General features: G+C 50.4%; 1 protein-coding gene across 1 annotated transcript; it reads left to right on the top strand.

The window, feature by feature from the left end:
• Window positions 1-7328: 7328 nt before the first annotated feature.
• Window positions 7329-12758, top strand: LOC149355238 (uncharacterized). The gene is made up of 2 exons (XM_089577610.1): window positions 7329-8230; window positions 12627-12758. The coding sequence occupies exons 1-2, from the start codon at window positions 7454-7456 to the stop codon at window positions 12756-12758; spliced, it is 909 nt and encodes a 302-aa protein (XP_089433736.1). The 5' UTR covers window positions 7329-7453.

Raw genomic sequence — 12758 nt, 5'->3', positions numbered from 1 at the left:
TGAAATTTGTTAAAGCCTCCGCCAAGATTGCTCAATAACTATAGCGTTAACAACAATAGCATGAGTATGTAAGGACACGAGCACGGCTAATTGATTTTATATTATAATTAACAAGGCCGTGACTCGGTCGTATTCAACAAAACATGAGTCAGCAAACGATACGTATGAAGTCTTCGGTGCTGATGTCTTTTTCCAAGCGATCATTTGTAAAATGAAAAGAAAACACAGGACCTAATAGTATGCCGACATGAGTTTATGGATTATGTTTCCAAGCTACGCAGGTCACCTTGACAAGGCTGAAGTGCAAAAACATATGTTAGTGACATTTAGGCGGACGGTAATGACGCTCAAGCGGATTAAATTAACCTTGAGCTTTTAAAGACGGTGTGCGATATATTCGACAGTGCAACCATGAGGAACAAAAATCTATCTGTAAAAATCTATTTATTACACGGCTGAAAATTTGGGCGTGTGGAAGAAAAAAAAATGTGTGTCTCGGTCAGCAACTACGCCGTGTGTACTATCGCGATGGAAAGAAACGCGAACAATGCGATGCCTACTCTCTCCGCGGTTCGAATTTTTTTTTCGTGGCACTTTTACCTGGGTGGTAAGAAAAAGACCTTAGAGGTGTCCTAGAATGCATCACCGAAGGATCTAGCGTATTCCTGCTTTCCACCGAAGTAAAAACGCGAAGTAAAAAATAGATGAAAACAAATACGAATAACCAAGCGCCTAGGCCCCGCTTTTTCCGGATTTCTTTCCATCGCCCCTGTACAATATAAGAGCATTACATCACGTGCTCGAAAAGCTGTTCTTCCATTGCAATGCACAGCAAGAAATGGTATTTCATCGCGCGGACAGAGCGCTAATTCATGTCCTGCGGAATGCTTGGTTTGGTTTGGTTTATGGGGTTTAGCGTCCCAAAGCGACTAAGGCTATGAAAGACGCCGTAGTGGAGGGCTCCGGAAATTTCAACCACCTGGGGTTCTTTAACGTGCACTGACATCGCACAGTACACAGGCCTCTAGAATTTCTCCTCCAAAGAAATTCAACCGCCGCGGCCGGGATCGAACGCGAGTCTTTCGGGTCAGCAGCCGAGCACCATAACCATTGAGCCACCGCGGCGGATGCAGAATGCTTGTCAAGGCCACAGTAATTCTATGCTTCAAGTCATCAAGGCTGGAGGGCTGCGTCGTATAAACCTTATTCTTCACGTATCCCCAGAGAAAAAAGTCCAGGGGAGATAAGTTTGGTGACCTCGGAGGCCAAGCAGTCGGTCCACCGCGCCCAATCCACTGCCTGGGAAAGTTCATGTCGAAAACGTCCACAACACGAGAGAATGAGTGTGGTGGAGCCCCGTCAGGCTGAAACCACATCAACTTCAGCACGTTGAGAGGAAGTTATCAGGCGAAGTTCATGACCACATCATTATGACCAGGATTCTGGTTCATGCGCCCCTAGTTCACAAATCCGCCACCACGCGCCGCATGAAGTTGAGCTCCCCCTTCACCTCTTACATTCCTCCTTCCTGGTTTGGGAGAGAGATGCCTTCACCTTCCCCCATTGTCCACTTTATGTGTACTCCACTCGCGTGAACCCAGCTTTTCGGGGCCCCGGCTGAGATTCTCTTTATTATTTTGTCACCCAGCGTGTTCAAGGCGCGCTGGTTGTGTGGCTCCCCTACTTGCTCCCTTCTTTGCTGGGGTGAAAGAAAAGAAGCCGGACCGTGGCTAGTAAAAATGTGGAGAGTTTAGCACTGGTTACTACGAAATATTTTTCGAAAGCAAGTTTTTGCATGTGGACACCAACGCCGCGTACCTGTTTCCTTTCCTTTCGTGACTTGGGCACAGAAGGAAGTTGTTGAAGACCACGAGGCGCAAAGCACAGCGTGAGAGTGTGTTGCAGTTTAGCACGAGAGCGTAGTGTTCTCGTGTACAAGCCAGCGAGACTGATCTGTTTGCACCGCCGCGGGTTGCAAACTAAGTCGCGGCAATATTTCTTTTGTTTGTTTGTTCATTTATTTACATAACTACGTTACAGCGCTGCTACGTCGCTGCGGATGCTATGTATCAGTTGCTATGTTCTTGGCACAGACTTACAATTATAGCAAGATCTTGCTCGGGATTTACACACCGGAACAGTGCTTTCGTACGAATAATGCAAGTCTGCATACGAGACAACAAATACCCAAAAGTTCCAAAAGCCGTTCAGAACTTCGAGACAAGGAGAATGCCAAAGTGGCTGATAAAGACAAGCTTGTTGCTGCGATAACCGGACAGTGGCGCCCTAAAAGCCCGGCAGTTGCTCTCATTAAAACCATCGACAACTTCTCTAAAGTATGAAGAACAAGGTAAATGCGCATACACATTCTGAGAGAAAGTGCATCACTAAAAATTAAGAGCCTGGACAGCCGTAAGGTGAACAGTGAATCAAACAAAAAATGGAACCTAAGAAACTGAAGAACCACGCAAACATATTGCTTTGAGTCGGGGGAAATTGAGAGAGTCTAAACGCCCAGTTTTGTCCCTAATTGCGTTCAGCACATATTCTACGTAGTACGAATGATTTTTGTATTTACGAAATTATTTCCATATCAGTTATTTGCATTTTTCTGTGAGGAAATAATTTCTGCAGATCACTGTCATATCGACTAATCAGAAACACATTTCGTAAGCTTAAAGCCCAGTTACAGCGTGAACACCTCAATGTACATGCAGTAGTGCGGGAAGCAGGCACGTAGGCAGGAATTTTTTTCGAGAGTTGCCCGGGATAAATTGCGAGCTAATGGGAGGGGGGGCTTCGATAGGTGCCTTGTGGGCAGTTAAAAATATAATACTGTCCTGCCGCACCGCCTAAAGTACAATGAGCTTGCCTCAAGACGCAGAGGAAGGACTGATTACCTATAGCAGGACAGGTGTTACCACATGCTACACCCGCCACGCAAAACTGTTATTGAACAAACTAGCGGCCGCATAAGCATTAGTGAAAACACGGCATTGCGGATTTGTTTTCACTTTTTTTTTCTTTTTGCTCGAAGAGGCTGCAGTCCTATGGGTCCGTCAGTGTAGGCTGATCTCGTATGGTGATCAGATACATGCAGCAGGACATGCGGCTAATTTACGGTATTTCACATCTACGCATAACCTCAGTCACCATGTTCTTTTCATTTTTCCGAAACGGAGAAACACAATATGCATCGCGCCCGTTTCCTGCATCCGTGCAGTATTGCGGAGATAGCTCTACTGAAACGTATATCCATTTTCATGACATCTGCCGTCGCATATATGATATAGTTCGATGCGCTTACATAGGAATAGCGCTCGCATTCACGCAACTTTTTGTTGACACTCTTCGCTTCCTTTTGTGCACACACACACACACACACACACACAAACACACACACACACACCTAGCATCTGATATATGCCTAAGAGCTAGACCACCGATAGGCCTGCACCAGCGCTGGTGGAGCCTTACCAGCGGTTAGAAGGGGTTTGATCGGCACAGGACGTGATGCTTTGCAAGTGCAGGCGCCTGTCTTGTGATAGTGTAAACACGAAATTCGAGAACGCAACACGCAACCAGATCCTCCGGCTGTGTCGCTTTCGGCACCTACAAATGATCTGTAGAGAAATGGATACCTTGCTCCATACGGCTTGTTTCTTCGACTGGTTCTGGTCTCGCCTGTTCATAATGGTTGTGTAATGGATTGTTTACGAAGTAAAGGCTCTGAGGTAGAGCCTTTTCTTGTACCGTCTTCTTCATTAAGTTGACAGACGAGAGCCACGGCCGCACGATGATGCGTTTCTATCGGGCGGCCGGAGAACACCTTGCCGTTGCCTCAGCATGGCGGTGGAACAACAGCGACCTGATGCGATTAAATTTTTTTTTATCCGGCGGTGAGGCTTTCAAACTTAGTGTTTGCCGAGGTCCGTCTGTTTGTTCGGAGTTTTCTTGACCTTAAATAAAATTAACTAAAAGAAAATACCTTACGGCCGCGAGTGGGTTTCCAACCCGGACGGCGCGATTAGATTAGTTTTGCTGGCCGCTGCATCAGACCACTACATCATCGCCTTTTGTTCTATGTACATGAACCATGTACAAACCATGAGGAAAACAGTGGCAGATCGACATGACACGTAATACGACACACCTCTGCAGCACAGCACTCGCTCATACATCGCCGCAGCCGAACGTCCCGTCTCCTAAACTAGCAGTCCCTCGCGCTGTGCTTTGGGTATCTTCTGCATCAACTTCCAGCGGTGCGCAGTGGATCCCATTATCGAAACCGCAGTGCTAACGCACCAAATTCGCATTTCCCGTAGCCTCGCCAAATCTACCAAAATTTGTTTTTGTGCCACTCTTTCTGCCTTGTCCTGCGCTCTTCACAAATCTGGTGGCAGTCCTGCGTAACCAGGACGTCAAAGAATGCATCCGATTCTCTCCAAAAACTCTGATGTGATTTTTCAGAAATGTTTGACCGCTTCTGAACTAACCCTTCGCCAGGAGTGACACATTAGCCGCTGTAAGGTTGTTTTTTTTTACGTGAGCTGGCAAGGATGCGTTCATGCATGAGACCTTTCAGGGCCGGTTTGGCAGACGCGCCAGCTTTGTCGTTCTTCAGCGTCGGAAGTAAAAAAACAGCGCACTTTAGAAGAATGCTCGGCTTGCGGTCCACAGCTCGAGGAAAAGTAAAAGGGGGAAAAGCGAAAGACGCACGCAAAGGTACAGCAGGAGACGGCACCTTCTCCCTACTGCCCTTTGCCCTCTCCTCCCCATTACTCCCACAACCGGTCACCCACGTACCTCTTGAAAATAACGCCCATTTCTCCCTGCGCCCCCGCTCATATCCTTCTTCGCGCTTAACACCATCGCCCCTCCCTATTCGTCATTCATTTAATTCTGCGAATCTTGTGTCGCGTTGTCATAGCCTTTTTGAGAACACCGCAGAAGCCTTCTACTTGAGTCAAGACGGAAGAGAATGTTGAATGTTCTCTGGGAACCACTCCCTTTTCCTACATCCAGGGTTTAAGCTCCGTGACCATGCGGTCGACCTTATGTGGGCTTAAAAAAGCCTCCGCAACGCGCCCGCAGTCGCACCTTCAAGAAGTAGTAGTAATGGTTTACTGACAAAAAAAAATACAATAAGGAAGCACGAGAGCTGCAGCCGGCGGAATTCACGGAATTCACAGCCGGCGGAAGTCACAGTAGGCTGTCGGGCCGAGAACCGGTTGGGGTCGAGCAAAGGGACCGTCGAGTCGAGCTGGGCCAGCCCGGCTGCAGGGGGTGGGTTGGCTCTGCCCGACCCGCATCGGCTTAGCGCCTCCTCTCTGGTCTGGCTGGCGCTGCGCAAGAACTCGGAGATATTTTTTCCCGAGCGCGCCGAACACCGCCATATTGCTTTCCTCCTCTCTGGCTGATTCGGAAAGGCGGTATCCGTCCGTTCTCTCCGGTTCTCCGTGTTTATTGTATGCGGTTGCTTAGCAATAGGAGCCCGATTTGTGTGTATGTGCGATTTAAGCTGAAACGAGGTCTTCGGGAAACTACTGCGCAGTCGTCTGCTGTTCAAACAACTACAGGAAGCGAAGGCGGCTTGAAGCGGAGCAGTGTGAAGAACACCGAGAGCCACGGCGGCAGTGCGGTTGCGGGCCGTTTCAGCTATACATACCTTAATTAAATTCAAAGGCGCCAAACCATACGCACACACACACACAGGAGAAGAAAGAAAGACGAGACAGAGCACCACTCGCAACTGATTTAATGTGCAGAAAGACACGTACATATATGTCACTGTCGGCGCATGCGCAAGGAAGACATTCAGCTTCGTGAGGATAAGCAGCGATCAAAAAACGCTTTTTCAGCCTTATACAGGTTTATCGACGTTTCGCTGCCGCACAAGTTGCCCCTCTTTTCGATATGGAATGCTTCTATCAGTTCTCTGGCTTTTGTCACACTACTCTTTGCCAAAATCCGCACATCAGAAAAACAGGGTTCACAAGTGCGCGACGGGCAGGTTCTGATGTGCATGGGTAAATGGGGGCCATCTTTATTTTGTTCTACATTTCTTTGGTGTTCTCTGATCCGCTCATTGACACATCGCCCGGTTTGTCCAATGTAGGAACTGCCGCAGGAGAGGGGAACTTTCTTTCTTCTCCTGTGTGTGTGTGTGCGTATGGTTTGGCGCCTTTGAATTTAATTATGAATAACTACCAACTAGCCCAACAACAAGTTCTTCTATACATACCTTACACGCGAGCGCCTACTGCTGATGTCGCTAAGATGTGTGTCGCCTGTGAACCTTGCAAAATCAAAACATAAGTAATAATTCGGGGAAATGATGCAGCAGCACTGCGGGTTGCGTGAAACGTTTCTGTTATAGCTCTTCTGTAAAAATTTTTGTGCACGCTTGTTTGTTTTTCATCCGTCCCCCCCCCCCCCCCTATGTAATGCCCTGCTGGGCCCTTAGCGTATTCTGAATAAATAAATAACTGCCGACACTGGCGACTGATTATTAGCGACAACGGCACTGTAAACATAGCTATTTGGCAGTACTTGAAAGCCATGATGCATTGCGCAAATGCCACAGCTGTTTGCTTGCAGTAAATATCCGATAAACCAGCAGGACTTAAAAAACTGAAGGCCGCAGCTTTGACGGGTCCACCTTGCATCGTGACAACTCACGCTTCGACCAAATACTATTTTCAACTGACGACATAATGCAAAGGACCGATTGTTTAAAAAAAAATGTGCCTATGAGGGGAGTGCAATCAGCAGGCACGCAGTGCCCACCCGACCCCACGCACGCGCTTTCTCGCTATTTCGGCATAAATCAGAGGCCGCACCCGAGACGGACCAAACAGATACACCCTCAGGAACTGTCACAACATGTGCACCAGTTTCGAGTGTATAAATTACATCGCGTTCGAAGGCTAGGTGCCTCTCTACTACATCTTTTTCCGAGTTTAGCGAAATGTCAGACGACGCGAAGCTCCACATCCAGTTTCCTCCAGGTTCATCCAGGTTCATCCAGGTTCCGCTCCGGCCGCCTTTCGGTACTGTCACCTCTTCTCGGCTTCTTTTCATGCGCAACAAGCGCCCAAGAGCTCACCTCTTATGCACAACGTTTCCTAAGGTGAGCGTTTCCTAAAGGTGAGGTGACAACCTCGACCCTGAAACGTCCAGACCCAGTGAGTGGACCGCAGTACTCCGCGCATACCAGGTTCGAGAACCAAGCCCGAATACCATGGTTGGACTTCCACAAACAGCCGTGTCCGCCGTTGGTGCTCAGGCCGAGGCTGCCCCTGCGCCCTTTAAGCCCACGTACCGTGCTCAACAGCAACAGCTGCGCGTGTCGCACGCAGTCTCGCAGCGAAGTAAACACCTTGCTTCACTCCCGCCCGGCACTATACGGGTAGTTTTTCGACCGAGAGGCGGGCTCGCTTTGAACGGAGCCATGGCGCAGCCCCTTATGCAAGCCCTGCAAGTCACCGCCGATGGCCGGGACCTAGGGGACATTCACCTCCGGATCCATCCTACGAATAACACATTCACCGTCGCTACCCACCAGGAGACAACCGCCCTGCACCTCGTCCAACTCAAGGAAGTGGTGCTCCAAGATACCAGTTACCCTATCGCCGCCTACATCGCACCGCCGCCAGCAGCGGTACGTGGAGTCATCTCGCAGGCCTACTGGGCGGAAACCCCGGAGCAGATGCTACGAGACCTCCAGACCCGCAACCCGGACGCTGATATTATCGCAGCACGCAGAATGGGGAGGACGCTCTCCATATTAATCACTTTTGCGCATGGACCAGTCCCTCATACCATACGATACATGAGTGTGGTTTATAGATGCACGGCGTACAAGGGCAGTCCAGATGCCTGCACCAACTGTCGCCGACCGGGCCACAGATATGACGTCTGCCCCCACCCCAAGACTGGTCTCTGCACGCGGTGCGGGGACAAGCATGGCCCGCAAGCTGTTCCTTCCTGCATCCCGATCTGCATTCTGTGTGGGGGCGAGCACCTCACGGGTACCGGCTCATGCAAGGCAAGACATACAACTCCGAAACAACGCAGCCCGCCGCCACAGAAAACAAAGCCCTTTAGCAAGAAGTACTTTCCCCCGCTGCAAACGACCCTTCCCACTACCTCTACGTGGGCCTCCAAGGCTGCCAGGACTCATTCGCCGACCTCCCAGGACCACGAAGTGACTGCTCTGCGGGAAGAGGTAAGGCAGCTCAAGGCAGCCATCTCTACCTCCACCCGCGCTGTACCCCCAACTCCTCCACCCTCATCCTCTCCACCCACCTCGCCACCTGTCGAACCTCCTTCGAAAAAGAGGAGGCCTGATGAGACGCCAGCACAACCCATAGACTTGGAAGCAAAATTTCAGGACTTCGCCAAAAACTTAGAAGCTAGGCTCGCAGAGCGCATTACTGCACAGGTCACTGCACAGTGCCAAATTCTGATTGAAACTACCATTACCCGTTTAATGGATACTGTCATAACTAGCATCATGGCCAAGGTAGAGGAGCGTTTACCTCTCCTTGTTAATAGCCTCTCACCGGCCTCTCCTCCCACAGTGCCACCCTCCACACCCCTCCTTCGCCCCTCCACCCTACAGCATGGCCCCTCCGACCGACCATAATTCTTTACATATTATTCAATGGAACTGCAGGGGCTTTCGGCGTAAGCGCGATCCTCTGCTGCAGATTATCGCTACCTCCTCATCCCCACCAGACATCATCGCAATTCAGGACGCAAACGTTTGCAAACAACTTCCAGGATACGCTCTTATCCCCTCGGACTCTACTCATCTTCCTCGGGTGGTCACATACGTCTGCAACTCTTTGCATTACATGGAACACACAATTACCACACCTATCGCTCACACCTTCATCGAAATTTTACCTCCAACCCCTGCTCAATCTCCCTTGTTCGTTCTTAAAGGTGCACTGAAGAGGAATCTGAACTTGTCTTTTTGCCGATGGAACTCGATCTACACGTTCCGAGCTTTCTTAGAAACTGCGATTTACTGCCCTGTGTGGCCGATTTCCCCAATTAAATCGAATTAACGTCCGGCTCCCGCCTTTTTTTTTTAATTCTGCCTCGTACGGTGGGCGGAGTCGACCAACGCGTGGAGCGCCTTTCACCCATTCCCGTGGCGGCTTGCCGCTCTGCCATCGGCGGAGTAATACGTAGTAGTCCGTAGTAGCAAATAGTCCGCGCGTATTTTTATTTCTTCGGGCTTGTTTTGCGGCTATATTATCTGCGAATGAAACTATTTATTCATGGAAACCTAAAAAACAAAATAAAGCGAAAGCAAAGCCTCCACAGGACTGGGTGAAAGGCGCTCCACGCGTTGGTCGACTCCGCCCACCGTAGGAGGCAGAATTCAAAAAAAAAGGCGGGAGCCGGACGTTAATTCGTTTTAATTGGGGAAATCGGCCACACAGGGCAATAAGTCACTGTTTCTAAGAATGCTAGGAACGTGTGGATCGAGTTCCCGCGGCAAAAAGACATGTTCAGAATCCTCTTCAGTGCACCTTTAACTGCTATCTTCTACCACGACAGCCAGTTAATCTACTCCCTCCACTCCTCAAATCCGTGACGCAATTGGCTGGATCAAATCCCCTCCTCATTGCCGGTGACTTCAACTGCGCACACGTGGACTGGGGCTATCGGCGCACAAACCACAGAGGCACAGTTCTCTGCAATGAAATGATGGTGCTCCACTTGTCCATCTTTAATGATTTCAGCCTGCCTACGCGGGTTGGTAACAGTGTTACTACAGATACCAGCCCAGATCTCACGCTTGGAAGAAATGTGGCCCACCTGCAGTGGGAAAGAACCCAAACCACACTAGGCAGCGACCACCACCTAATTCGCATAACACTAAGCTATCGTCGCCCTCAGCGAAAATTTACCGTTAGACAAACTAATTGGGACCAGCTACGAAAATTTCGCCAGGAACATGTACAGTCAACACAGGTACCCTTCGACCTAGACACCTGGACTACCCAGTTACAGGAGGACATTCGCCAACATACCCAAACGCTAGACACTACCCCAGACACCCCCGTAATTGACAGTAAGCTCGCGCACCTCCTTCAAGCTCAAGAACGCATAGCACACAGATGGAAAACTCAAAAACACAATAGGAAACTAAAACTCAAACTGGCACAGCTTCAGACCCAAATAGAACACCACAGTACCACTCTTTGCAAAGCTAACTGGAATCAGATTTGTGACAATCTCCGCGGCAATCTCTCCACAACCCGTGCCTGGCACCTCTTACGCCACATGCTAGACCCCACGAAATCTAAAACCCAGACACGCCTTAGCATTCGCCGCCTTACTCATAACCACAGGCAGGACACGAACGCCTTCCTCGCGCAGGTGAAATCAACATATACCACCCCAGGTGACCCTTGCAAGCACCCCGAGTACACGGGTCCACCTCAACCCCAGCTTGACGCCCCTATTACAGAGGCGGAATTTCGGACAGCCCTTTTGAAATTACGCAATACTGCACCCGGGGAAGATCAAATTACCAATGCTGCCATCCGAAACCTTGACGATGCCTCCATATCTCATCTAGTCACCCACTTTAACGAGTGCTGGAAGTCAGGTACACTCCCTGCCACCTGGAAGCATGGAAAAATCATATTTATTCCTAAACCCCACAAACCCATCAACATAGAGAATATCCGACCAATTTCTCTGACATCTTGTCTCGGCAAGGCATTCGAACACATAATTCTTGCCCGACTAACCACGTACATGGAAGACAACCACCTTTTTCCGCACAGCATGGTGGGCTTTCGTGCGCATCTATCAGCACAGGATGCCCTACTACAAATTACACATGACGTGCTTGATGACACGATCCCCCACCTCACTAAAGCTATTCTGGCGGTTGACCTCACAAAGGCATTTGACAGGATTCGACACGATGCCATTTTGCGAGAACTACAGGCACTACAGGTAGGCTCAAATACCTACAACTACGTTCGCGCCTTTCTCTCGGGCCGCACTGCCTCCCTGCACATAGCTGAGCTGAGCACACCACCTTATACACTCGGCGAACTTGGAACACCCCAAGGCGCGGTCCTCTCCCCCTTCTATTTAATATTGCTCTCATCCCCCTCGCTCATAAACTCGCTCTCATCCCACACCTAAGGCATACCTTGTACGCTGATGATATTACGGCATGGACCACTCACGGATCTGATGGAGAAATTGAGGAAACTCTTCAATTAGCAGCTGACACCATCTCCGCTCATGCGTCATCTATTGGGCTCGAATGCTCCCCCTCTAAATCCGCCCTTCTCCTCATAAGACCGAAATCTGCAGCTAATTCGCCCATTCAAATCACTTTACAAGGAACCCCTATCCCCGTCACCCCCACCCTCCCTATCCTTGGCCTTTACTTGCAGGATTCCGGACGCAACGATCATACCCTTAAAACACTCAAGGCCTCCACGCAATCCGTGTTGCAACTTCTACGCCGCGTATCCTCCCTGCACAAAGGTTTAGACGAAGCGGATAGCATGAAAGTAGTGCATGCTTTTACACTTAGCCGCATTTTATACGCCACCCCATATCTTAAGCTGAACCGCATAGAAACAGAGCGAGTGAACGCCATGATTCGTCTAGCAACCAAGGCAGCCTTAAACCTACCCCGCAGCACTAGCACAGCCAAGCTCCTTGAATTAGGCATGCATAACACCATTCAGGAACTAGTAGACGCGCACCTTCAGACACAGTATCTAAGACTTGCCGCGAGCGCAACTGGCAGGCATATCCTCGCTTCCCTTCGCATCAACATTCCCGCTAATCAGACATCCCTTATAGCCATTCCTCGACACATTCATACCCCCCTCGTTGTGAAACCCCTTCCCCGGAACATTCATCCCCAGTACCACATCCCTCGCCGCATGGCTCGCGCTAAGGCCCTACGCAAGTATTACGGACAAGCCCAGGACGCCATTTGGGTAGACGCCGCGTGCACAACTCATGAAGCTGTAGCAGTTGGTTACAATCCAGCCCTAGCCCAGCCCCTCACACACCGCCTTCCCTCTGGCTGTACGTCTGAGGAGGCAGAGGAAACCGCCATCGCCCTAGCCCTTGTACATTCCAATGCAAACTACATCTTTAGCGACTCCAAAACGGCTCTGTTCAACTTCGCGAGAGGCAGGATTTACGCCCCTGCTTGGAAGTTGTTGAACACCCCCTCCAAAAACTTACCACGCAGGGTAGAGCTCCAGTGGGTGCCGGCTCACTCTGGGAATCCAGGAAACGAGGCTGCCGATAAATTGGCCCGAGGTTTGATTTGCCGGGCTCAGGACGGCCTCGGTCCAGGTTTCTCGAGAGAGCGGGCGCACACCTTTGCAGAGCTCACGCAAATGCCCCGCTTGGACCGTCGGACTTAACCTCCTCCACACCCCTCCCTTATCCATTCCCAACAGATCCTCTGGAGACGCCTCCAGACCCGCTCTCTCTCATCCCCTCAGCTGCTATCTCTCTACTGTGGCACCTCCCCTGCATGCACCCTGTGCGGCGACCCTCACGCCACACTCTGCCACATCCTTTTCGGCTGCCCTGCTGATCCTCCCCCGCAGGGACAGCCCGCGTTATCAAGTTGGGAGGACTGGGAGGTCGTGCTCTCGTCTCCGGACCCGCCATCGCAGCTTGCTGCGGTGCTTCGGGGTGCCGACGTCATGGACAAACACCGCATGCACGTTACGACGTAG

Source organism: Amblyomma mixtum, chromosome 3 (assembly GCF_055824585.1).
Source record: "Amblyomma mixtum isolate Tamu chromosome 3, ASM5582458v1, whole genome shotgun sequence".
Taxonomy (NCBI): domain Eukaryota; kingdom Metazoa; phylum Arthropoda; class Arachnida; order Ixodida; family Ixodidae; genus Amblyomma; species Amblyomma mixtum.
Note: the sequence above shows the minus strand (reverse complement) of the source record. Positions and strands in the feature narration are given on the sequence as shown.

Coding starts and splice junctions, on each gene's coding strand:
- LOC149355238 (XM_089577610.1), top strand. CDS start 7,454: ATGGCGCAGCCCCTTATGCAAGCCCTGCAAGTCACCGCCGATGGCCGG. Junction 8,231..12,626: donor TGACTGCTCTGCGGGAAGAG/GTAAGGCAGCTC, acceptor CCTCCCCCGCAG/GGACAGCCCGCGTTATCAAG.